The sequence below is a fragment of the Octodon degus genome, unplaced genomic scaffold (assembly GCF_000260255.1).
Source record: "Octodon degus isolate 3935 unplaced genomic scaffold, OctDeg1.0 scaffold00130, whole genome shotgun sequence".
NCBI classification, from domain to species: Eukaryota; Metazoa; Chordata; class Mammalia; order Rodentia; family Octodontidae; genus Octodon; species Octodon degus.
This window is the reverse complement of record NW_004524706.1, coordinates 3,286,085-3,311,098: the sequence shown is the minus strand read 5'-3', so window position 1 is coordinate 3,311,098 and position 25,014 is coordinate 3,286,085. Positions and strand designations below refer to the sequence as shown.

The window sequence follows — 25,014 nt, the reverse complement described above, 5'->3', positions numbered from 1 at the left end:
TTTTTTGGCAGAACTGGGGATTGAACTCAGGCCCTTGTGCTTGCCAGGGAGGCACTTATTCCACTGAGCCATCTCCCTGGCCCCAATGTATTAATTATTGAAACTGTCCTACTAATTGGTTTTGAAACTGTCTCATTGCTGTTTGTCTCTCAATAAAATTAATAAAAAACAAAACTAATACTCTTAACCATTTTCTAAACTCGTAAACCTACATAATTTTAACAACGTATGTATACTGTACAGTATTGCAAAATCCCGAGATATAGAGAAAAATCCACAGTAAATAATTTAGATTAATATTTTTTGAAAACCAAGGGACGACTGTATTTTTATTGACTCTTTGGTCTCTGTAAGAGGGACTTGGAAGCTGAGCCTATAGTAAATAAAAGCAGAATTACATCTGGGGGAAAAAAAAAGATCCAAACCATAACACGATGTTTGTTATTTAAATTTATTACTTCTAAATATGTCCTTGATTTTGTCTACTTGCATCTTTAGTTAGTATTGTAATGTACTTTTGTGCTTTTTATTCATGAATATCAAACGTAGTCTACATTTGCTTTTTCTCCTTAGTTCACTTCTATTTAATCTTCAACCCTGTGGAATTTGGGTTCCACCGAAGCTACTCTTCCTGGTGTCCCAAGTAACTTCACAATTGCCAGTTTAGTGTGTTCTTTTCAGTTCTTATCTCACTGGGTCTCTCTGCATTAGTTCTTCTTAGTTGCAGCTTTCCATTGTTTTTTTGTTATGACACACTTTCCTAGTTTTTTTCCCTACTTTCTGACCCATAAATTCTTTGTCAATTTTGTGAACTGTTGCATCTACTTGCATCCTAAGTGTTGGTGTTTTCAGATATTCTGTTTATGAGCTTCTGTTTCCCTTGCTTACATGCTTTGTTTGTTTGTTTGTCCCTCTTTGTGCCTCTAGCAACTGGAATCCAAGTCTGATCTCTACTGGAATTTCCCAGAGGCCCTCTGGATTCTAGGACATAACTTGCCTCTTATTTTCTCAAGGTTGCTCTTTGATATTTTGCCTTCATTTTTGATGCTGCTAACTCACTCAGGGTAGAAACATGGGTGTCGTCTTAGACTTTTCCACCAAATCCCATATCTATTTCAGCCTTATAAATATTAGAACATTAATACTTTAAAACATATCTCACAGGAGCAGTTTCCAGTAATGATGGCAGAATGAAGTGGTCTCCTGAACCTTCCTACAGATAATAAAATCTCTTTTAAAAAAGGTATCTAGGGCCGGGGAGATGGCTCAGTAGAAGAAGCGCTTCCCTGGGAAGTGCAATGGTCTGAGTTCAATCCCTGGTTCCATCAAAAAAAAAAAAAAGTATCTAAAGGAACTGGTAAGACTCCAGAAGCAGACAGAGCCTAGAAGAAAGTTTAATTTTAAGAAATAGCAACTGGAAGTGGTAAGAAGTATGTATTTGCAGTTTTAAAAGTTTTTGCTTGAGGGTGTTCAGTAATTTCCGCAGCAGAGGAGAATGGCTGTGGAAAGCCTCAGCCTTACTTTCTTATGATGACTAAGAACGGAGTTCACAATATAAAAAATATCTGAAAATTTAATAGGAGGACCTTATGCATGAGAAAACTCACAGCTGACTATACACCAGGATCTCTAGTTTAGCCTATAAACTGCATCTGCTTGGGGAAAAAGCAGGCAGAAATCAGAGGACCAGATGAACTCGTGAGTTTACTGCTTTTTTAACTGAGTCTGTTTCCTAACCACAGGGCACCCAGTGGCAGAAATGTGAAATCTTGTGTGCTGGAGATGCCAGAGGATACAATCTAAGGCTAAAAAGTTAGGAGGAACTCCCAAAAGCAACAAAAGCATGGCAAGAACAGAATCTAAACCTGAATATAATCTCTGGCCAGATTCTTGTCTTGTTAGCAAGTCACAGGCAGAAAAGGCAGCTGTAAAAATATGTAGAGTAATATCAGTTGTTAAACTGTACAGAAGAGGTGTGGCCTATGGAGTACAGGGACAGTTCCAAAGAAAACACAGTAAAATCCAGAGCCACATGATGTAGACAGAGTGTCCAGCAAAGGAACACAAAAGAGTAATACACTTGTGGGGGCGGGGGTGGAGATAATCAACAAAACCCAGCTCTGAGTCAACTTAAGATTTCTTGACTACTAATTCCAACATCTGAGTCAACTTGGAGTTTGTTTTTTTTTTTTTTCTTCTTCTTTTGCTTTTTTTAGATACAGGGTCAACTTGTAGTGAACCTCCTGCCTCAGCCTCCCCAGCACTGGGATTACAGGCTTGTGCCACCACGCCCAGTTTCAGGGCCAGCACAGCGTGTGGTACCTGGGATCAAACTTGGGTCCTTGCACTTGCCAGACAGACGGTTATGCTGCTGAGCTATCTCCCCAGCCCTGGGTCCTGCAGTTGGTTCTGTTGACTGCCTTTTCTCCTTGGGTATATTTCATGCTTTCCTGCTCATATGTTACATCTGTGTGTGTGTGTGTGTGTGTGTGTGTGTGTGTGTGTGAGAGAGAGAGAGAGAGAGAGAGACAGACAGACAGACAGACTACTAACTGCAGACTTAAGAAACTAAACTAAAACAAAAACAAGAATGAAAAGACTGAATCTTGCCTAATTAAGCCCTAGGTTCAATCCCTAGGAGCAGATATATACATAAATAAATAGATGAAAAGAAAATAAAAGAAAAACTGAGCCAAGACAAGTATAGCAACATGCTGTAGGGAAGTCAGAATCTGCATTTAAAGTACAGGTAAGTTACTAAAAATAATCAACAGCCCTTCAGAATAATAAAACTGAATCCAGAGTTTTTGCGTCATGTTACTTAAGATGTACATTTTCCAACCAAGTATTATAAGACTTGAAAAAAAATTAGGAGGACTGGGGAGATAGCTTGGCAGCCTAAGCACCTCCCTAGTATGGGGAGATGGTGAGAGAGACCTCATCTCAAAATAAATAAACAGGGCTGGGCTGTCATTCAGTTTAAAGGCCCTGAGTTCGGTCCCCACTACCATAAAAATCAATAAAATAACTGTTTTCAGTTTTACAGGAAAATGAGGTGACAGTTCTTTAAGTAGGGAAGTATCCCTAACCTTTTTTGTTCAGCATTGTATTAGAGGTCTGTATATTGTGATAATGCTAGAAAAAAAAAAAAAAAAAAAAAGAAAAGAAAAAAATACAATTGCTAAGGAAGAACCCAAACCGCCTCTATTTATAGAAGATCTGACTATGTAACTGAACACTTCCAAGGAATCTACATAAAATTTGTCAAGACTGTAGGGTGTAAGGCCAGCACACGACCTCTGTTGTGTTTGTATATTAGCAATGAGAAATTGGGAATTGGTGTTTAAAAGATGTATAGTATCCAAAAAACATAAAATACTTAGCAATAACTTAAAATATATGTAGCGTTTACATGCTCAGAACTACAAAACATTGCTGAGAGAAATTTGAAAGCTAGATAAATGGAGAGATGAACCATTGGATGGTTGATTGCTGTTGTCTGTACCCTGGCACCCTCCAGTCCCTCCGGAACCTCAGCATCTTGCCTTGTTTGGAAATAGAGTACTTATAAATATTAGGCTGTTTCTAATTAATGATCTAGAAATGAAATCATCCAATGTTTAGGGTTCTAAATCCATGACTGGGGACCACACAAGAAAGAAAAGGGACTTTTGGACACACAGAGGCAGAGAAAAGACCCTGTGAAGATGGAGACAGAGATTAGACGTCCATTGACACAAAGAAAGCCGAGAGCTTCTGGGAACTGGAGCAGGCAAAGAGGAGCCTCCTTAGTCCTCCAGAATTGTGAAATCTTTCTGTTGTTTTCAGCTGCTAAGTTTCCAGGTAATTTGTCAGCAGCTCTGGGAGACGAATATAACCATGTTCGTGAACTGGGACCTAGAATGATCAAAACAGTTTTGAAAAGGAACAACAAACTGGTGGTCTTAAAACTATTTAATTTTAAGACTTATTTTAAACCTATAGTAGGCATGGTAGTGCATGCCTGTAATCCCCACACTCGGGAGACTGAGGCAGGAGGATTACTGTGAGTTCAAGGCCAGCCTGGGCTACATAGTGAGGTTTTTTTTTCTTAACATTTCTTTCTTTTTTTTTTTTTTTCAGAAGGAGTGAGTTGTGTACAGGGGGGTTAAATGCTTATAGACAAGAAGAGAAAAAAAAAACAACTGTGCTAGAACCAACTTATTCATCATCATCCTCTTCATCCTCATCTTCTTCCTCCTCTCCCTCCTCCTACTTCCTCAACCTGCTCCTCTTTCTTCTTTTGCTTTTTTTCAGCCTTGACGACTCCCTTTTTTGATGCATCAGGTTTTCCTTTAGCCCAGTAGGCAGCAATGTCCTTTTCATACTTTTCCTTCAGCTTAGCAGCCTTCTTCTCATATGGCTGCTTGTCATTTGCTGCGGTATTATTCTGTATTTCTCCAAGTTTCTTTGCGACATCACCAATGGAGAGGCCAGGATGTTCTCCTTTTATTTTTGGGTGATACTCAGAACAAGAGGAAGGCCGAAGGAGGCCTCTTGGGTGCATTGGGATCCTTGAACTTCTGTTTTGTTTCTCCTTTAGGAGGAATATAAGTTTTTATTTCTCTTTTATAACAAGCCTTGTCCGCTTTGCCATATCTTCAAATTTTCCTTTTTCTTTAGCAGACATGGTGTTCCACCTCTCTGAGTACTTCTTAGAAACCCTGAGAAGTTAACGGAAGCATCTGGGTCTTCTTGTGCTCCTCTTGGCAAGTTTGCACAAAGAATGCACATGATGACATGGTTGCCTCTTGGCTTCTTAGGATCTCTTTTGCCCATGTTTACTTATTTTCCTCAGTGAGGCACAGAGTCGCCCAGTGCCCATCCGGCTCTCACTTGCCCCAGCGCTGTCTCTATGGAGCTCAATGTACTACAGTGGCTCTACATAGTGAATTTAAAGCCAGCCTGAACTGCATAGTGAAACCCTATCTCAAAAAGACATACATACATACATACATACATACGTACATACATAAAATAAAAATAAACCTATAGTAATTAAGGTCATGATATTGGTGTAGCAATAGACAAAGCTGATGGGCCCACACATGGATCCACATGTGTATCATCAGTTGATGTGCCAAAGGCAGTGTAGTGGGGGAAGGATAATTTTTCAATAGCCAAAACAATTGGATAATGACATATGAAAACACAAACTGTTGACTCCTCTTACACTGTAGAGAACAACTCAAAGTGGATCATTTGCCCAAGTTATAAAATTGCATAAGAATTGAATAAGAACAGGGGAAAAGTTGTATGATCTTGGTTTGGCAAAGATTTCTTAGGTATGTCACTACTTTTTATGATGGACCAGCACAATAGAAACATGGATTGTTGCTTCCCCCATCACGCTTTAGTTGCCCACCACCTTGGTTCCACTCAGTGGCCTGCAGCGCCTTCTGCCTGGCTCTGGCTTTCTTTCCCATCATCTTCCTTTGCTCCCTGCGTCTTCCCCTCTCAGTTCCAAGCAAACACATGACAATTTTCTTTTTTTCATTCTCTCACCTCAGCATTTTTGTGTGTGTAATAAACATTTTATCCTTTGAAACTCAGCTTAGAACTCTTCTTGTCCATGAAGCCTTTTCTTTTTGAAAAAATAGCGTCCTTAACCGTACCCCACTTCTCTCCTAGGAGCGCCTTTAGTCCCTTCAGATGATTTCTTTTGTGCATCATAACTTTCATATATGAAACATTCGGATTTATTATGTTTTTACTTCTCTTTCTCCCACCAGTTGTGAATAAAATGCTTAGTTTTATTTATATTTTGGATCCATAAGACCTGTTCCACCATAGGGGCTCAATATGGATTTATAGAATGATTTAATATAAATGCTCACACAAGGAACCAAAAGTGCACAGATAACATAGTTATTACCTATTTTGTTTTAAATAAAATTCTTCACTAAAAAGAAAGCCTGAGATTTGTTTCCATCCCTCCACCCCCTTCTGGGCATCAAACCCAGGCCTGTACCATGCTAGGCAAGCACCGTACCATCACCAAGCTAAACTCTCAGCCCTTATATCAGTTTTTAACACCAGTTGGTTTTGACTGTGACATAAATTTCTTTTAATATGTTTGGCATTTTAACATTTTTTGAGAAATTATTTAATGTGCTATTGGTTCATGAGACATAAACTGAGAAACTGTAACTTGCCTACTCATACTAAATTTTGCATTTCTTTAGGTCCACAAGGGAGTTACAAGTTCCAGTCTTTTAACTACAAACCTTACTTCAGAGATTCCTGGTTGGTCAAAGAATGTTTCAATGCAGCCTGAAACATCAGAGGATCTCGGTACTATGCTCAGCACTCAGCAAGTAAAAAGTCCTGGGAAAACCCAAACTGCCACCCCTCTTCCAGTGGCTCCCTCCTACAGTTATGCTACCCCTACCCCCCGAGCCTCTTTCCAGAGCACCTCAGCGTCGGCACCAGGTGACCCTTTGCTCCTGGCCTTGGAGATAAAATGGGAAAGCAGAACATTTGATCAGTGTCCTCTTTGGAAAGAGGAACAGAGGGATGGATGGCTTGAGTTCTGTATGTTAAGGAAAAAATATTCATCAGTGCTCTTGTAACCAGGGGACTTGGAGCTCTAAATCTCTTTCTCAACAGGTTCCCAGCCTGTGGAATTTTATGAGACTCATTTTCTTAGAGTCAGGTTCCACTGTGGCTTAAAGGCATGAGGTTCAATTAAGTAATGTTCAAGGAACGAAGCAGAAGCTGCTAGAAAGAAGAGTGGGATCATTGCACCTGTTTGCCTTCTGAAAGGCTGTTTGTAGTTCAGATTGTTTGTCTCTGATTTTTAGAGTGTCTTCATTTTTAAAGCAACCTAAGGGAGATTTACACACATAGTGTTACTTTAGTAGGTCTTTACTTCACTGGTGCTGGTCTAAGGAATAAGGAGGACATGATTAATCAGTGGTTGACAGTTAGCCTTGAAAAAATCGAAGCCAATAAAGGAGAAGTTTTTGCCAGTTTTTAATTTCCCAGGATCTCCTTTCGTGGTCATGTAAAATAAGATGTTATGGTTGCAATCCTGACACACCAAAATAATTTTTGTGTTCAGGTCGAATGCCTGTGATTTTCAGTGTAATTGTGAAGGGTTTGGGTTGTACTGTATTGATTAGTTTTTGGTTTGTTGTACTTTCTGTGAGTATAATGGTTTCTTTTATTCTTTTATTTTTCTGAAAGTCACTTCAGGGAGCTCTTATTCTATCTCCTGGGGCATCCAGAGGCTGTAGCTTCTATAAAGGATGGTTTCATTTTTCTCCAGGTGCAATGCTCCAAAGGAAAAGCAGATAAATCTCAAGTTTCATATTTATCTAGGAAGCCCTTCTCACCTCCTGGTCTTGAAATATGAGCTGCCCAGCCTCTAGTTTGCTTTAAGCCCTCTTGGTGTTGAGGTCTCCTACAAATGAACAGTTACTGTCAGAGAAGAAATGAGATTCCTATAACCAATGGTTCTCCATGGTCTGCATGTATTTTTAGTTACATCCTGGGGGTGGAAGGGAGCCACTGACACCCAGGCTCCAGAGTAGACAATGACTTTCTTGTAGTACATGAGGGAAAGTTCATGTAACCAGAGGGAGAAATGGGTAAGAAAAGTGCTACAATGAGATTAGGTGATGGCGGTTTTCTAATGCCAAGGTAGGTGATTCGCTTAAACATGCTGAGGGGTTGGAGGTCTTAAATAGGAGAGTAGCATGGTGGGTATTTTAGAAAGACTAATAGTGGTAAGGTGGTAATTGTTTTAGGAAACAGAATAGACTGACATGGGGAGAGCTAGTAGAAGGGAGATTAAGATTCTTAGAATAAGCTAGGTGTTGTGGGGCACGGCTATAGTCACAGCACTGAAGAGGCTAAGGTAGGAGGATCTCTGTGAGTTCCATGTCAGTCTGGGCTACAAAGTACGTTCAAGGTCAGCCTGAACTGCAAAGTGAGACCCTGTCTCAAAAAACAAAACAAGAGCCAGCCAGATAGCTCAGTGGACTAAAGTGCCTGCTTGGGCAGTCTCAGAGACTGGGTTCAATCCCCGGTGTGCTGTGCTGTCCCTGCCCCCAGGGCACGCTGAGAGGGGACTGCAATTAGGCATGGTGGTGGGCTTGTAATCCTAGAGCTTTGGAGGCTCAAAACAGGAGAATCACTATGAATCTGATCTACATGGTGAGACCCTGTAGACCCTGTACTAAATACATAAACAAAACAAAACATTGTTGGAATAATCTAATTGTGAACAGCAAATCAAGTGTTGTGGGAGTTGTAATGGAAGGAAATGCATGTCCTCTGACATTTGCTTTCTTATTTATGTATCTTAATAAAAATATATTTAACAACATAGTCAGGTGTGGTAATATATGTCTCTAATCCCAGCACTTGGGAAGCAGAGGCAGGAGGATTGACACAAGTTCAAGGCCAGCCTGAACTACATAGCAAGATCCCACCTCAACTCCCCCCAGAAAGTTACTTATCAGAATAGAGATGATCCTTAAGATAGAATTTGAACTGTGGAAAATAATATGTAAGGAGGACTTGGGGAAATATCCTAGTTAAAATACAGTGCAGAAAAAGTCAAAGGAAAAGGAAGGAAAATAGATATGGTATGATGATTATCCAAAAGCTATTTCATTAAGATGGAGGTGGTGCAGGAGTAGAGGCCACCAAGGTGATGCGTGAGGATTGAGTCACATTTAGACTTGCTGAGAGACAACTCACTGGATGACCTTGAGGGATCCTTTTCAATGGGAAGGTGAAGGCAGAATCAACCTTCAGACAATTAGAGAGTAAAACATAATGATTAGTAAATGAAGGCAGTAGTTGAATATCGTTCAGGAAAAGAGGGAGAGACATGGTACAGTCCGGATTGATTTATTATTTTTCTTATCACTGGTATATTTGATTTGTTTCCAGAGGTAAAAGAATTGGTGGTGTCTGCTGGAAAGAGTGTCCAGATAACCCTGCCTAAGAATGAAGTTGAATTAAATGCGTATGTTCTCCAAGAACCACAGCAAGGTAAAAAAAAAAAAACAAAACAAAAAAAAAACAAAAAACTTTTACATTCAGATATCATTTCAGTTTATCGTGATATCCACATACCTCAGCTCCCTCCTCACAGTAGTCCACTGAGGATATGGGGTATGCCGGAGCATGATTGTGTGTGTGTATCTCTGTGATACAGTTGGTAATGTAATACAGAGTTCGAGATCAGGGGCAAGTCTAAACATGACTCAATCCTCACTTGATGGCAAGCCTGAGTGCAAATCCCAGTTGAACCAGGCACTGGTTGAATGATTTTAAGCAAATGACTTCTTTGAGTTTCTGCTTCTTAGAAAAATTGGAGTAACAGTTTCTAATTCACAAGATTAATTTGAGGTATCCATTGAAAGGGATCCATTAATTTATAAATGAAACAGTATATAAATCCCTTAGTTTAGTAACTACTGTATAGCTGATGCTCATCAGTTGTAGATCTTACATATTCAGTGGTAGTACATTCATTTTAAGAGCAAGAGTAGGGTGTGGTAGTGCATGCTTATAATCCTAGCACTGGGTAGGCAAAGGCAGGAGAGTCCTGAGTTCAAGGCCAGCCTGACCCTTGTAAGATCAAAAACAAAAAACAAAAAGTACAAGAAACTGAGACAGCTTAATCTGTTTAATTGGTCATTGTGTTGCACACCTGTAAACCTAGCTATTCAAGGGCTAAGGTCAGTTGATCACAGTTTCAAGGCCAGCCTGCAGTTTGTCTCAACATAAAAAGACTGGGAATGCAGCTCAGTGTTAACTGCACTTGCCCAGCGTGCACGAAGACCTGGATTCAATCAGAATGAAAGCAAAATCCCCCAATAGATTAACCTGTTTATTTTGGCCAAGCAACTAGTAAATAGCAAATGTAGGATTTGGAGAGGTTATTCAGGATGATGGCTATGATGGGTTTATCATTTAAAAGATAAACTCGGCTGGATGTAGTAGTGCCTGATAGTAATTCCAGCACTTGGGGAAACTGAAGCAGGAAGACTGCCTCAAGTTTGAGGCCAGCCTGAGCTGTGTAGTGAATTCAAGGACAGCCTGAACTACGTGAGACTCTATCTAAAAAAGGCTCAATGTGTGATACACAAAAATTCAGATTTATAAAATATAAATGAGTTGGTAGATAATTCACTATTTGAGGAAACCTTTGTAAAGTGACCACCCTTTCACCTTTGAAGGCTTTGTTATATCGAGGTCTGACTTACGAAAAATGCAGCAAGTTCTCTTAGGAAACCCTGTGATACAAGCAAAATTGGGAAATGGTCTGTTTAGGCTTATGTTGCTGGATGTGGTGGTTCATGCCTGTGATCCCAGGACCTGGGAGGCCAGGGTAGGAGGATCACTGTGAGTTTGACACCAGGTTGGGCTACAACATAGTGAAACCCTGCCTCAAAAAGAGCCCCCCCCCCAAAAAAAAAAAGTCACAATGTTTCTCTGCATTCAGGATAGCTTCTTTCATTTTAAAAAGACATGTTTTTAAAATTATATTCTTTATTTATACAAAAATAGTTCCCTAGAATACAAAGCCTCCTATAATCTGTATTTCTGCTCTCAGATTGAGATTTTATCAACTTATTTCAGCTTCCTTTAGAGAAGCTCTTTGCTTCCTTCCTTGGCTGGCAAGTTAACCTGAGTGGAACTGGTGGCCTTTGGGGTGGACAGGAGAAAGCTGCACTGAGCTGTGGTTACTTACACTTTCACTCTTTCGTGAAAGATCCACTGTGCTCTACTGCATTTTTTCTGACGTGTATTTGTGTACACTTTTCAGAGTTTCTGTCATCTTGGAGGTCAGTATTACAAATTATCAGATTTGCAACTCCCCTTTGCCCAGGTTCTTCAGCCTTAATCAGACCCGGAAGGTGATCTCAAGCTTTCCAAGGTTGGGCCGCTGGGCAGGGCCAACTGCCCTGGGGCAGCATGTTAGGATCCCGGCAGGGTCCAGAGGTCTGGTTTCAGAACCAAGTCCTAATGCTGTACAGTCAGCCTCCTTTCTAACACACCTACAGTCTGTCCTTCCTACTTTGGGCAGATTTCTTCTCGTAAGGCAACATTCATCTCCTGAGCTTTTCTGTCCTAAGCATAGTTTTTACTTTATTTTTTACAATTTATATTGATAGACTTAAGTCTTATAAAACTATCAGTTCCCCAAACTGATGTGAATCTGTTTTTCTGTGTGGGAAAATTTCCCAAATGCAGCTGAAGCAAGTGTCTCAGCCTAGGTGCTGCCTCTGCTGCTTCTTGGCTGCCCATCGGACCTGCCTTCCGCACCTGTGCATGTGCAAGCAGCCAGGGCTGACAGCTGGCCAGAATGGTCCTAGTTTGGTGGAGGAAGGAAGAGCTTGAGTCCCAGGCTCATAAAATAAAACTGGTCTCCAGAGAAAGGATCGCTTAGAATTAGGTTCTGTTTTTGTTTTCTGGTACCAGGGATTGAACTCAGGACCTTGCACGTGCCAGGCAGGAGCTTGTGCCAATGAGCTATCTCCTGGCCCCGGAATTAGGTTCTACATGCAAACTTTGATGTTTGAACACATGAAAAGAAAAAATATGACTGCCACTTGCTGAGCATTTGACATTCTTTTTTCTCTTTTACGTAGTAGTTTAAACTACACCTTCCCACCAAATTCTACCATTTCCTAGCCAGAAATTTTATTTTCTTTCTTTCTTTCTTTTTTAATTAAGACTACTTTTACTGGAGAGAAATTCTACTCTTGTGCTTCCCACTGATATCATCTGAGCTGAAAATGAGGACCATTTACTGCTTCATTTGGTCTTAATTAATTTCAGTGGGGCCTGTTTTAAATGGGCCATGCCCTGCCATCTTCTGCAGTGTGTTATTTAGCTCAGCAGGAATGAAGTAGCTCTTTTAACTCACCAGGGTGTGATGACCTCAGTGAGAGGAGCATTGTTAGCACTCTGTAAAAAAGCTATTTTTGAACCATGTTATTTAGAAGTCATGGCTGTTCTTTGTTGCAAAAGAAGTTTTGCGAGGAAATGGCCTTTGCTCCTAACAAGTTCATCTGTAGTGGTTGGTAGGGCATGTATTTTCCGTGAGGTGCCACATCCAAGCAGGCTGCTGTTGGTAGGGAGGGTTGGCCTGAGGTGGCAGGGACAGGAGTGAGCAGGCGAGAATTAGCAGCCTCAGGAGCTGAGTCAGCAGAATCCATCCTGCCTCCAGCAGACAGTGCGGATTCCTTGCAGGTTTTGGGGTACAGTCTTAAAGGCAAAGACCTTGTCAAGATTAGCAAAGATTTGTTATTGGCAGTCTTTTGTGTGTGTGTGTTTTCATGGTTTTGTAACGGCCCTTCTATAGGAGAAACCTACACCTACGACTGGCAGCTGATTACTCATCCGAAAGACTACAGTGGAGAGATGGAAGGGCAGCACTCGCAGTTCCTGAAACTGTCAAAGGTGAATTTGCTTCTTTTCAATTGCCAGGCTTAGAGAGTTGACTGTTTTCTTAAATGGATAATATAGAATTTTCTGTCCACATTTAAGTTGTGAACAATTTTCCGAAAGTGATTCCTCTGAAAGTCTGACTGGCTGACATCCAGTGTTTGTTGGTGCATGATTCTCAAATTTTCATTTATGGCGAGAAGACTGTACCAGCATGGTAGTGATAGCTGAAAATACACACTAAACAGATTTGAAGGGTAGCATAAGGATTTTAGAATCTGGGAGATAAACGAGGTTATTTGTGGCCACATGACTGTGTATGTGTTGGCTCAGTCCCTTTGGGATTCAGGATAGTTATTAAGAGCCATAAAAATGTTCGTGTTCTTGGGCCCGGCAATCTCATTGATTTATTCGTTCAGCTGCTATTCATTGTACAATGGTTACGTGGCTGCCATTTGGAATTACCAGAGAACTAATCATCTTAATGCTCAAGGACAGTAGAGCCTAGGTGACACTGACAGGAAGCAGGTAATTACAACACTGTCCTAAGTCAGTGCATGGGGTCATTGGAGGCCTGGGGAGTTGGATTTCTTAGAGTTTGCCTGCCTAGATCATGGAGGATGACTTCCTGAGTATGTGGTAGAGAGAAAATACCCCTAAGCTGAAGAAACAGTACTTGTACTGGGCCAAAAACAAGAGAGGAAGTTTTGGGACAAGGAATGATGTGTACGGTTCTACCCACCTGAGCCTCAGGTAGGATGAGAGCAGCAGCATAAGTGAGTTGGAGAGATGCAGGCAGGGGCCACAAAGAAGACTCTTGTATGTCACCAAACACTTTCAGTCTTGTGCAGAAAATAGGAAATCTTTGAAAGGTTTTAAAGCAGAAGATATAGTTCAGATTTTTAGTTTAGAAAGAATACCTTATATACAGATTAGAGAAGTTAAAGCTAAAAATGGGAAGATGAATAAGGAATCTATAGAAAAATTTAGAGGGGAAATATTATCCTGAGTAAAAAAGCTAAGTCAATAAAATTAAAATGAAAACCCACCTGTTGAACTTATACCATGCACCAGATGCAGGGATAATTGTTTTACTCAATTATTTGTTTTAATTTTCATAACATTCTCAGATATAGTTATTAATATCTATTTACCAATGAGCAAATTGAAAATTGAAAAAAAAAAGAAGTAGTTTGGTCAAAATTCACAGTGCTATTAAATGGTAGGTTTAAGCCCAGCATGGTGGCATAGGCCTGTAATCCTGGCTACTTGGGAGGGAGGCTGAGACTGGAGAATTGCAAGTTTGAGGCCAACTTGGGCAACTTAATGAGACCTTGTCTCAAAATAATAATGAAGGGCTGGTGAGATGGCTCAGTGGTCTAAAGCACCTACTTAGAACAAGCTTAGCAAAGCACAGGGACCGCGGTGCAATCCCCCAGCACCACATGCCAGCCAGCCCCACCCCCTGGTGGGCTGAGCTGGCCACACACACACACACACACACACACACACACATAAATAAATAAATAATATTAAAAAAATAATAATGAAAAGGGCTGGAGATGTAGCTCAGTGATAGAGCTCTTGCCTAGCATGTGTGAGACCTTGGGTTCAATCCCAGCACTTGAAAAAGAACTAGAGCTTTCTATCTCCAGCCCATGCTTTAATAACTGCTATGACGAGTGGTTAAGAAGTAAGATGATAGCAGTGTGGGTGAAGATGAATGAGTGGGTTTGCAAAATAGTGTGGAAGTCAACTTGATAAAATATGATGGTCAAGGTACTGGGTTGGGGTGGGCTGGGAAGAGAGGTTTAAGATAATTCTAGCATTTTGTCTTAGACACCTTAGGTGGACATGCACTGAAGGGAAGAGCATTGAAAGAGTAGCAGGTTTGAAGGTCAGGGGTAGAGTAAGCTTGAGGTACTAGTGAGACGTGTATGAAGCTGATCCTGTTAGATGTTGGGGAAGAAGAGCAAGAGACCAGGATAGGGAGATAAACATGGACATCAGCCTCAGATAGAAACTGATTTCTTAGAGTTTGCCATAGTTATAGGTGAGGTCAATTTGGGAAGTATATGGAACAAAGAAATAAGCAGGTTGAGGTTTGAGTCTCAGGGAATATTGTTTACTTAAGGGCTGGAAGGAACTGGAAGGAAGAGGTAAAGAGGGAAAGCCCAGAAGGACAAGCATGCCAAGGAGAAAGTGATAGAAACTGCTACATGTAGATAGTCAGTGTTTCACCAAAGAAGGTAATTGAAAGATAAGAGAGATAGACAGAGAAAAGAAAGAAAAAAAAAAAGAAAATTATTTTCCTGAAAGATTTTCCTTATAGCATTAATCATAATGGTGAAACTTAGGTAACAGCCCAAGTAACCAAAAATGTAGAAAGCTTAATTATTGCATATACTGTTTTTTTTTTTTTTTTCTTCCTTATTTGTATTTGGTACAGGGTCTCACTACACAAGTCAGACTTGTAGTGATCCTCCTGTTTTCAGCCTCCCCAGCACTGGGATTATAGTTGTGTGCCATCATGCCCAGACTCGGTGGCCTGCTCAGTGCACCAGGGTAAGGCTGGCTGGACATGTGGGATCAAACCCTGGTCCCTGGTCCTGCTGAGCTATTTTGACGGCCCTACATATACTATTCTGTAGTCATTAAAATAATTTTTTTTTTTGGTGGAACCGGAGAACTCAGACCTTTGTGCTTGCCAGGGAAGCACTTATTCCACTGAGCCGTCTCCCCAGCCCCTAAAATAATATTGAAAAGGCTTTATCATAGTAGGAAAAAGGCTCATGCTAATGAATAGAAGAAATTAAAAAAAAAAAGTGTGGTATTTTACATTTAGCTAAACCCTAAATACCCCTGAAATATGTGCTCCACAAAGATAGGGTCACCCCCAAACTCCAAGCTAAGGCAGTGACTGGGACATGACTGGTTTTCAGTACCAGTTTGTGCAACTAATGAAGCCTGTAAAACTATTTTTTGTATGTGGTCAAGGAGCAGGAGGAAACAGAAAAATATGATAAGTTGATATGTTGAAGTACTGAAGTTGTGGGTGATTTGGGTTTGTTTTTTTGTCTCTTTATGTTATGTTTATACATAGTAGAAATCGGGAGGGGAAAATATTCAGGTATTTGGGAACTATTTGGTATTTTTACAAGATGTTTTTCTTGAAGAGATGATTATTTTAATTTCATAGCTCTGTGACTAGGATGGTTGGGCTCTTAACATTCTTCTCAAAAGAAAATGGGAGAACAGAGAGATTGAAATCCCTTCTGTTGTTCCAGAGGCAGCTAGCAATAAGAGTCACATTAAAAGCTGTATTTCTTTTTAGTTTAACTCATTCTTTAATACCTTCAGCTAGTTTACATTTTCTGTTTTGAAATTAGGGCAAGAAAAGAGTGCAAGATTCAGCATGAAAAGCTTGGATATATATGTTGTCTTAAATGCAGTTGCTACTCTTTGTGGTTGTCTGAAAGGTCTTCTCTAACTTCTGCAGCTGACTCCAGGCCTGTATGAGTTCAGAGTGATAGTAGATGGCCAAAACGCTCATGGGGAAGGCCACGTGAATGTGACAGTAAAGCCAGGTATGTGTTTCCAGTCCGGCTGTGTCCCATTTCTCCCTTTGGCTCGTGAGGGAAACAGATTTGACTTTGGGGTTTTTAGTTACCCTTCTTTCTTTGTGATATATTTATTGGGCAATTCAGTTTACTAAAAGAATGTAGCGACAAAGCACGTACTTCTTCAGGCTTCCTAGTTAAAACAGTGGGCTGGGCAGGGGAATACCAGTTACTAGGCCCACAGTGCAGCAGGGTTTATGCTCTGCAGAACGCCAAGTGGGTGGTGCTCAAGAGGACCATGTATTGAAGTTAAGAGACAAAAAAGCCAGGAACACAGGAGCGGGATAGAGGAGGAGAGTGGGCCAGATGCCCAGCTCTTTCTGATCTCTTTCCAGAGATGTGGCCTTCTTACACAGAATCCCTCAGTAAAACCCTACTGATCTCCAACTTGGAAATCAAATTGATCCTCTTGTTCTTTTTAAATGGAAAATAATAATAGCAGGTATCTTGTTTTGTGTTTTCAGAGAAATTTGGAAGAAGTTGAAGAGTAGCTCAGACAATTACTGTTTTCTGTCTGTGCTAGTAATAGATTTTCTTTTCATTCCTTGAGCTGTATAGCCAAGATAATCTTCTCATCTTAAAAACATGACCACGGGGGTGGGGATGTATCTCAGGGCAGAGCACTTGCTTAGCATGAATGAAGCCCTGGGTTCCATGCCAAGGAAATAAGTATCAAGGTCAATAATTTGATTATTTCTAAAAGGCCACTGGGGTCACAGCTCAGTCATTCAGGTGCACCAGAGCAGTTTGCGGCCTTCCCTTCCCTCAGCTGTAGTTGCCTCACACACAGTCAACTCCGGGATGGCTGCACAAGCACTCGTTATCTTTTCAGCAGTCTGTGCCAAGGGATGGTTTGCTTGCCAAGGTTTTTGTTGTGCAAGGCTTTTTGTTCCCCATCCCTAGGCAGCCTGGCTTGGAGGCAGCCACTGGCTGCTATGGAATTTTTCACATGAGCATTAAAAGAATACACAGGATGTTGTCCTAGGAGTGGTGAGGATTGGAAGAGGCCCGTACAGCCCCAGGTGTCTCGTGTTAGAACTGCAGTCTGGTCTTGTGACTTTCTCGTCTGGCAATGCTTCAAATATCAGTTATATAATGGAAAATGATTAGTAGTCTACTCAGCGTTGTTGCCCCTCCCATACGTGTAAAGCTTCTTTCCACTCTCTGGGTCATTTTCCTGCAGAGCCCCGCAAGAATCAGCCTCCTGTTGCTATTGTGTCACCTCAGTTCCAGGAGATCTCTCTGCCAACTACTTCTACAGTCATTGATGGCAGCCGTGAGTATTGCCTAAGTGTGATGTTACAGAAACATTTACTGTGAATTCTCACAGAAACTCTGGCAGAAGATTTAGGGCCAGTCGTGTCTGCATTCTGCTTAGGCCAGTCTTCTTGACTGTTATGGGAAGCCTGGCAATTTGAAGCAACTGGTTAGGAAGTAAGCCGCCCGACAATCCTTATTTGAAAATCCCATGTGGTTTGTTTGAAACAGTATTTCTGCTGTGAAATGGTAAGAAGGTGGGATTATGCATACATTTATAATAATGTTAGTTGAAACTGGCTAATTTTCAGATTTTCTTGGATCAGGTTTCTTTTCTTGGTTGTAATAACCAAGCTTCTTGCTATCATGTCAAGATGAACAACTAAGAGCCCTGGCCTAGAAGCTCTCACTTGGGCCTCACGGCTAACAAGATTGTTGTCAGCCACCTGCTGCAGAAATTCGGCGGTGTGCTGCCGCTTCGCACGCTCCCTGGCCTTGCTAACATTCCACACTGCAGAGCTGTGTGCCCAAGGAATGGTGGGAGAGCGTTTCTGAGTCTTTGTTCTTGCTACTGGCTGTTCGTGTTCAGGTTTCAGGCCTGTCCTCTCACCAGGATTTGTTTGTTTTTTTTTATTGTTGAGATCCATTAAGGCCCTATTATTCTGACTGTCTTGGCACTGACAGTAGTTTTTGTCAGAGGCAGTCGCTGCTTTGGCAGAGGACTGTCGAGCAAAGTTAAGCATTTCTGTTGAAGGTTCTGGTAAGAGGAGAACAGCAGGCCAGGATGAAAAAGAGAACAGGAAGAAGTACTTGTCACAGGCAGTGGTAGGAAGGGTTCACGTAATGCTGTCTTATGGTATAGTTTTCAATAGGTTGATATTAAATAATATATAAAAATGTACAGTGAAAAGAATCATACCACCCCTGACTTTTCAGCTGTTTCTTCAGACCACCAATGATATTATTATTTTATATGTTCTTCCAAAGATATAGTATGCATATGCAGAAAACACATATATAGTATTTGTCCCCCTTGTTTACACAAATGACAATACATTGTATGCATTTTAATGTATTATACTTTATCTTTGAGAAGTTTTCAGAATCGATACATAAATTATTCATTCCTTCAATGATTATAAAGCATTCCATTATATGGATGTATAATTTCATTATGTACTTGTTTTTGATTTGGTAGGTTTGAGTATAATTTTAATTTGTGTTTCTTTTTGTGAAGTTGGGTATACTTTCATGTGTTTAAAATTTATTGATTCTCTTTTTTAATACAGTAGCATTTTAACCAGTGGTTTCATATGGTGGAGTCCTTGGAAAACTACACAGTGAAATATTCCTAGACAGGCAGATGTCCCAGTATTTCTAGGGAAAAACATTCTATGGAGAGAATCTTATCGTTTCCTGAAGTTTTCCTGGCTTTCACTCCCTGGGGGGTTGCTTTGGTTTGCGAAGTAAATTGGCTAAGTGTTGGGACCCGGAATTCTCGCATTGTAACTGGTGTTCTCTGTGGGCCAGAAAGCACTGATGATGATAAAATCGTCCAGTACCACTGGGAGGAACTTAAGGGACCTCTGAGAGAAGAGAAGATTTCTGAAGATACAGCCATACTAAAACTAAGCAAACTCGTTCCTGGGAACTACACCTTCAGGTAAATTAGAATTCAGCTTCCAGTTGACCATAGTGTGCCCCCACGTGGGTTTTACATGCTTGAAGGAGTGTCAGTTCCCTGTGGTGTTGCTTAGTAATCCAGGCTTTGTTCCACTGGTTCCCCAAGTCTATGGTTCTTGTGATTACAGCAGTGGCAGGACACAGCCCTTGCGTAACAGATCAGGACCTGCCACAGTTAGTACTTCTCAAAGTCTCGCCTGAGAGATCTCCAGACGTCTTCTAGGATATGTACATTGAGGGAAAGGGCCCATCTTCCTTGGATTTTCTCAGGCAGAATCTAGAAAAGCTCTCATTCTATCGCTTTTCTTTGGAAAATGCCTCTTTCCCTTAACGTGCTTCAAAAGTCTGTACGTGTGAGTAGTGGTTTACTTGGATCTGATTTGTAGGCCTCTCTTTAGTGGGTGCTTTTGGAGAACTTGATTAAAGAAAGTTGTCTGGGAAATTAGTATTGACATTTTAGAATGGGGTTCATAGGGCTTTACGGCTAATTCTAGTGTAATCCTCCTGATATCTGTATAATTCCTTTTATGTTCGGAAGCTCTTATATACAAGTCTAGGTAGAAATACTGTCCTCGTTGTATAGCTGAGAAAAGTGAAGGTGCTTGTACGTAGTGACTTCACCGAGATTCCACAGAAGTTAAAGTAATTTCCTAACCCCCGAGTCTACTTTGCTCGTTGACTTGATGCACATAGGTTTTGTTCCTTGAATGCCCTTCTCAATCTGTTGAAGTTCTGCCATCCTTAAATGCTTGCTCAATTTCCCATGAACCCCTTCAAGATCCCTCCAGAGAGGAGAGACCATGACTTTCCTTTTTCCCTGCTGTGCACCCTGCCTCATTGGTGCCTCCTAGCGTAACCCTTGTTCCTAGGTGTCTGTCTTCCTCCAGGCCTGAGATTTATCAAAGTTTAGACACCACTGGGGACACAGAGGCAAGCATTTTAGCACAAACCTCACTGTGTACATCAGTATGCAAGCTCTGACCTAGCAGCAGTCTCATTGACTCAAGATTTCACTTGAGTCTAAAGCACCTACTTAGAACAAGCTTCGCAAAGCACAGGGACCACGGTTCAATCCCCCAGCACCACATGTCAGCCAGCCCCGCCCCGGTGGGCTGAGCTGACTACACACACACACACACACACATACACACATATAAATAAATAAGATTTCACTTGAATGGAAATAACTTACCATCTTATAAGATTAGAGCCTTCTCACTGGCTTCATATGAAGACTGGAGGTGATTTTTTTCCTTAAACATCTAATATGGGAAATTCTCTACAGAATTTAGACTAAGTAGGGTTGATCCTTTTTTATTTTTATTTTTAATATTATTTTTTAGAATATCTGAAAATTTTAATCCTTTTATGGACTACTAGATCACTTTTTTTTTTGCATTTAGGGAAGGGTCTCCAGGGTGTTTGGGATCTCACTACTAGATCAGACTCATAGTGATCCACCTGTTTACAGCCTCCCAAGAGCTGGGATTACAGGCACACACCACCATGCCCAGTCTTAATTGCTGTCTCAGCATGCCCCAGGGGTGGGGCCAACAGGGCAGGCTCAGGGATCAAACCCCCATCCCCTGTGCCTGCTTGCAGGCACTTTAATATGCTGAGCTATTTGGACCCTTAGATCACTTTTGATTAAGAAAACTGTAGAAAGTTAGTAACCACCACAAGTGAACACCAGGTGGGGGCACTTGTCAATTTTGCACAGAGTCCTACTTTGCGGGATGTTGAGTGCATTGCTCGGAGTCTCTGCTCACACTTGCTGGAATCATTTGTGGCAGATTTTAGTCCACAGGCTGCTTTTCCCCATATTTCTTTGTAAAGTCTTCAACATTCTTACAGAATTTTTCACTCCTTAGAGTATTCTTCAGCTAGGTCAGCCCAGAGCAGGTGCTCAGGCCATAGGGACTGGATTACTTGGTCGGTCTTGGTCGCTGGCTTCCAGTTCTCATCACTAATTACCAGCAGGCAAACTTGCCCTTTTCCTCAGTGTTTGAGTGATAGATCTTTGTTTAAATGTGGTCTTCAGTGGTTTGAATGGATACTGTGCTGGAAAGTTGATTTCATTTCTAAAGGCCCCCTGATCATATGGAGAGTTGTCAGGAACAATAAGCCCCTGCCAAGTCAATAAGTTAGCTTCATCAACCTGAATGTTATGGAAGTTTTTCATCCCAAATTTGTGGATCTCTTCAAGCTCCTTCATCAGCCTCCGGCTGGCCGCCATCTTGGATCTGGTATTGCTGATCCTTTTTTTTTTAAATAGGATAATAACTGATATATTCTTGGACATTTATTTATTTATTTATTTTTTAATATTTATTTATTTATTTTGTGTGTGTGTGGCCAGCTCAGCCCACTGGGGGCGGGGCTGGCTGGCATGTGGTGCTGGGGGATTGAACCGTGGTCCCTGTGCTTTGTTTAGCTTAGCTTGTTCTAAGTAGGTGCTTTAGACCACTGAGCCATCTTACCAGCCCTGGACATTTATTTACTATGTGATAATTACTATTCTGAGCTCTCTGCTTGTGGCATCTCATATAGTCCTATGATCACTCTTTCTGCAGATTAGGACATTTTGGCACTTTGAGGTTAAATATTTTGCCACATATAGTCTGATTTCAGATTCTGAGCTTTTAAACATAATGAGTTGGGCATGGTGGTGCATGCTTGTAATCCCAGCACTCCAGAAGCAGAAAGATCATTGTCCCTATGAGCTACATAGTGAGTTCAAGGCCAGCCTGAACTATATTGTGAGACCCTGTCTCAAAACAAGCAAACATAGGGGCTGGCAAGAGAAAGAGATAACCAATCATCATTTCATCTATGCTGACAGCAAAATAATTTATAAATGAACACCAGAAACTCAAACATGTTAAGAATAATTTGAGATGCTTCTTTACAATAAATCAGAATTCTGGTTTCATCCTTCTGTTTAAGCACAATGGAAGGTTCCTTGTGAATCATTGATTTAGAAAAACAACAGTCATATATGTGCACACGTGTGCCCAACAGAAGCCAGTCTAAACAATCTTACAGCAGAGAGGCAGTTAAATAAAGCAGCATCACATGTTACGATTTTTTCCCCTTAATTTGGCTAGTCTGTAACATTAAACCTGCTAGGGACACTAGTTTCATATTTAATTTAATTAATGGAAAATATGTGATTTATAAAAGAACCAAAAACAAACAAGCAAAAAAACAAAAACAAAAACAAAAAAAACCAAAAAACCAATCAAACAGTGTTTGCTTCAGCATCACATATACTAAAGCAGGCAAGTAAACAAAAGCACAACAAAGCCCTCACCGTGTGAGCCTGTGGTTTATTGGGTGGATGGAATACTGTACTGGGTCAGTTCTTATCGCCTAGTCCTCCTCTTTAAAGTTTTTAATCTGTGACATGGTCAGAATGGATTGAATTTGCTGCGAGGTTTAGTCTGGTTGAGGCTCACATACTGTCTCCTTCCCCTGCTTTGGGTGATGGTAGCCTCTTCTAGCCCATAGTCAGCTGCTGTTGAGCTTCCGGATCCCTGCAGGCAAGCTGGGGACTCTTTGGGATGAAAGAACAACGGACAGCTGTCTTTTTTCCATCTGTTAACTTGCGTCGGTATTGATGTATCAGACAGTAGGGCATAGTAACACACCTGGGAAGGCAAAGGGAAACAGAAGGAGGTGGAACCCCTGTGATTGCCCTTTTCAGTACTTGCAGATATGTACACATGTGCGTGCACACGGTGTGTGTGTGTGTGTCCCAGGGTTTTGCACTTTCTCTCTAAAGGATGTGATAATAAACATTCCCTTTAAGCGAAAGGTGAAAAGGGAAGGTTGCGGGGTACATAAGGCCCCCCAGATGTCTGACTGTGCAGCTGGTGGTGACACTTAAACAAACTGCATGTCTTTTTTATGCCTTTCCTGTCAGCGAAATGGAATCATACCAAACCTTCTTGCTTGCTTGTGTTCACATTCTGCGGTGGCATGAGGAGCTTTAGGCTGTTCAGCTGGAAGGCATCGTTTAGGTAAAAGCCTGCTCTTAGAAAAGAACATTTTTTTCCCTCTTGCAAATCCTGTTTCTCACTGGCACAAACTGTGGGCCTGTTGCGTAGGAGAATTCATTTCTATCTCAAGCTCCTGCCTTACCGGAGCCAGCCCTCCTGGTCCATCCCAGGGGCTGTGTGCCCAGGATGCCCCTCCCTGTGACATGCAGACTGCTGAAACAGCACCGTGGGGGCCACCTGCTGCGGACAGAGTGTTCTGTGCAGAGCAGCACTGTGGAACTCCATGGAGCCAGGGGCCAGGGCTTATCCCTTCTTGAGATTGGGCTTGCATCTGGGCTCATGGCACCGTGCTGGGCAGATGACTTAGCCAGCCTCCTGCAGAGTGACTGATGGGCATATGCTTTGTGGCTGCTGTGAAGGTGTGCACCCACTTAGTGCGTGTGGCTGCCGGGATGTATTGCCTACATTCAGATCCCACATCCATACCCTCAGGCTGTGTGACCTTGGGCAAGTTACTGTACCTCTTTGCCTCAGTTTCCACATATTGCAAGGAGTCAGATAAAGATAGGACTGCGCAGAGCTTTTCTGTGGATTCGTTGAGCTACAAAGTACTCGGAGCAGTGTTTTCCACACAGGATCCCTCAGTCAGTGTTGTCTTCTGTTGTTACTGTCTGCTTTTGTAAGAGGAGTGGGTAAGACAGGTAATCCTGTTAGCCTACATTTCTCTAGTCTCGCTTTTCTAGATCTTTTCCTCTTCCCTCAAACCCATCGGTTTGTTGCTCTGCTCTTTCTGCCCTGATAGCCTGACTGTCGTAGACTCTGATGGAGCTACCAACTCCACCACCGCAAACCTGACTGTGAACAAAGCTGTGGACTACCCGCCTGTGGCCAATGCAGGCCCCAACCAAGTGATCACACTGCCTCAAAACTCTATCACCCTCTTTGGGAACCAGAGCACCGATGATCACGGCATCACCAGCTACGAGTGGTCCCTCAGCCCAAACAGCAAGGGAAAAGTGGTGGAGATGCAGGTAGGAAGGAGCGTTTCCTGTCTTCTTTGGCTCGTTTTTCTGCTGGATTGGGTCACCCAACCAGGGTTTGTTTCATTTGAATTACTGAAGTCAGATTTGCGCATTTAGATTTTTTAAAAATCCAAAAGACAAATCTAGAAAGTTTTAGGGACCTTGAGTCTTTGATTAATGTGTTAGCAACAGTCCCCCTCCCCAGTACTGGGGACCGAGGGACATTCTACTACTGAGCTACATCCCCACCTTACCTCCATTTTTTTCCTCTGTCTCTTACTTTGAGACAAAATCTCATTAAGTTACCTAGACTGGGCTTGGACTTGCAGTCCTCCTGCTTCAGCCTTCCGAGTACCTGCACTGCACTTGTGTGCCACCAGGCCTGTCGCAAGCACCAATCTGTATCTTAAACCTTTAGTATTTGAAGAAAAAAAAAAAAGAATAGAAGAAAGGGCTGGATGAGAAATAAGTTGTTGTTGGTGATCACAGAGACTCAAGTTACTTACAAGCCGCGAGGGCACGGGTCCTAGTGTGCTGTGCCAGCATTAGCGGAACTGTCTTCTCTGTGGAGATATTCAGCAGGAGACTAGGTCTGTCCTGAGGCAGGCCACATGAGTACATGAGAGAAACTGGCTGGGGACTGTGGCGAGCCGGGGGCTGAAGCCCCAAGTGAAACAAGCCTCCGCTTTCTGGTTCCAGCGGCACATAGAAGTGTGTTCCTGGCATTGCTTATTAGTTGAGCTTTTCAAAAGCAGGTAGAACTTGGGAACTTTATGTGAAATTTCCACATTTTTGGACCCTACTGGCCAAAAAAGTGTCTGCAGGCAGAATTCAGCCCACAGGCTACCAGTTTTTGCCTAATGTTCTATAGGAAGTTTCTGCATTGAAAATTTCCCCTGAATTATTTATAATGTTCCTTCTTCTTCTTTTTTTTTAAAAAAATTTTATTTATTTATTTATTTATTTATTTATTTATTT

General features: G+C 41.6%; 1 protein-coding gene across 3 annotated transcripts in view; it reads left to right on the top strand.

Moving 5' to 3' along the window:
• The window catches only part of Kiaa0319l (KIAA0319 like), a 127,869-nt gene that overhangs the window by 83,097 nt on the left and 19,758 nt on the right, over positions 1-25,014 (top strand). For all 3 annotated transcript variants that reach the window (XM_023701014.1, XM_004641007.2, XM_023701015.1), the window contains exons 4-10: positions 6,225-6,471; positions 8,944-9,045; positions 12,371-12,468; positions 15,953-16,040; positions 17,257-17,349; positions 18,861-18,993; positions 23,817-24,045. In XM_023701014.1, coding sequence (XP_023556782.1) covers positions 6,225-6,471; positions 8,944-9,045; positions 12,371-12,468; positions 15,953-16,040; positions 17,257-17,349; positions 18,861-18,993; positions 23,817-24,045 — 990 coding nt within the window. The remainder of the gene's footprint in view (positions 1-6,224; positions 6,472-8,943; positions 9,046-12,370; positions 12,469-15,952; positions 16,041-17,256; positions 17,350-18,860; positions 18,994-23,816; positions 24,046-25,014) is intronic.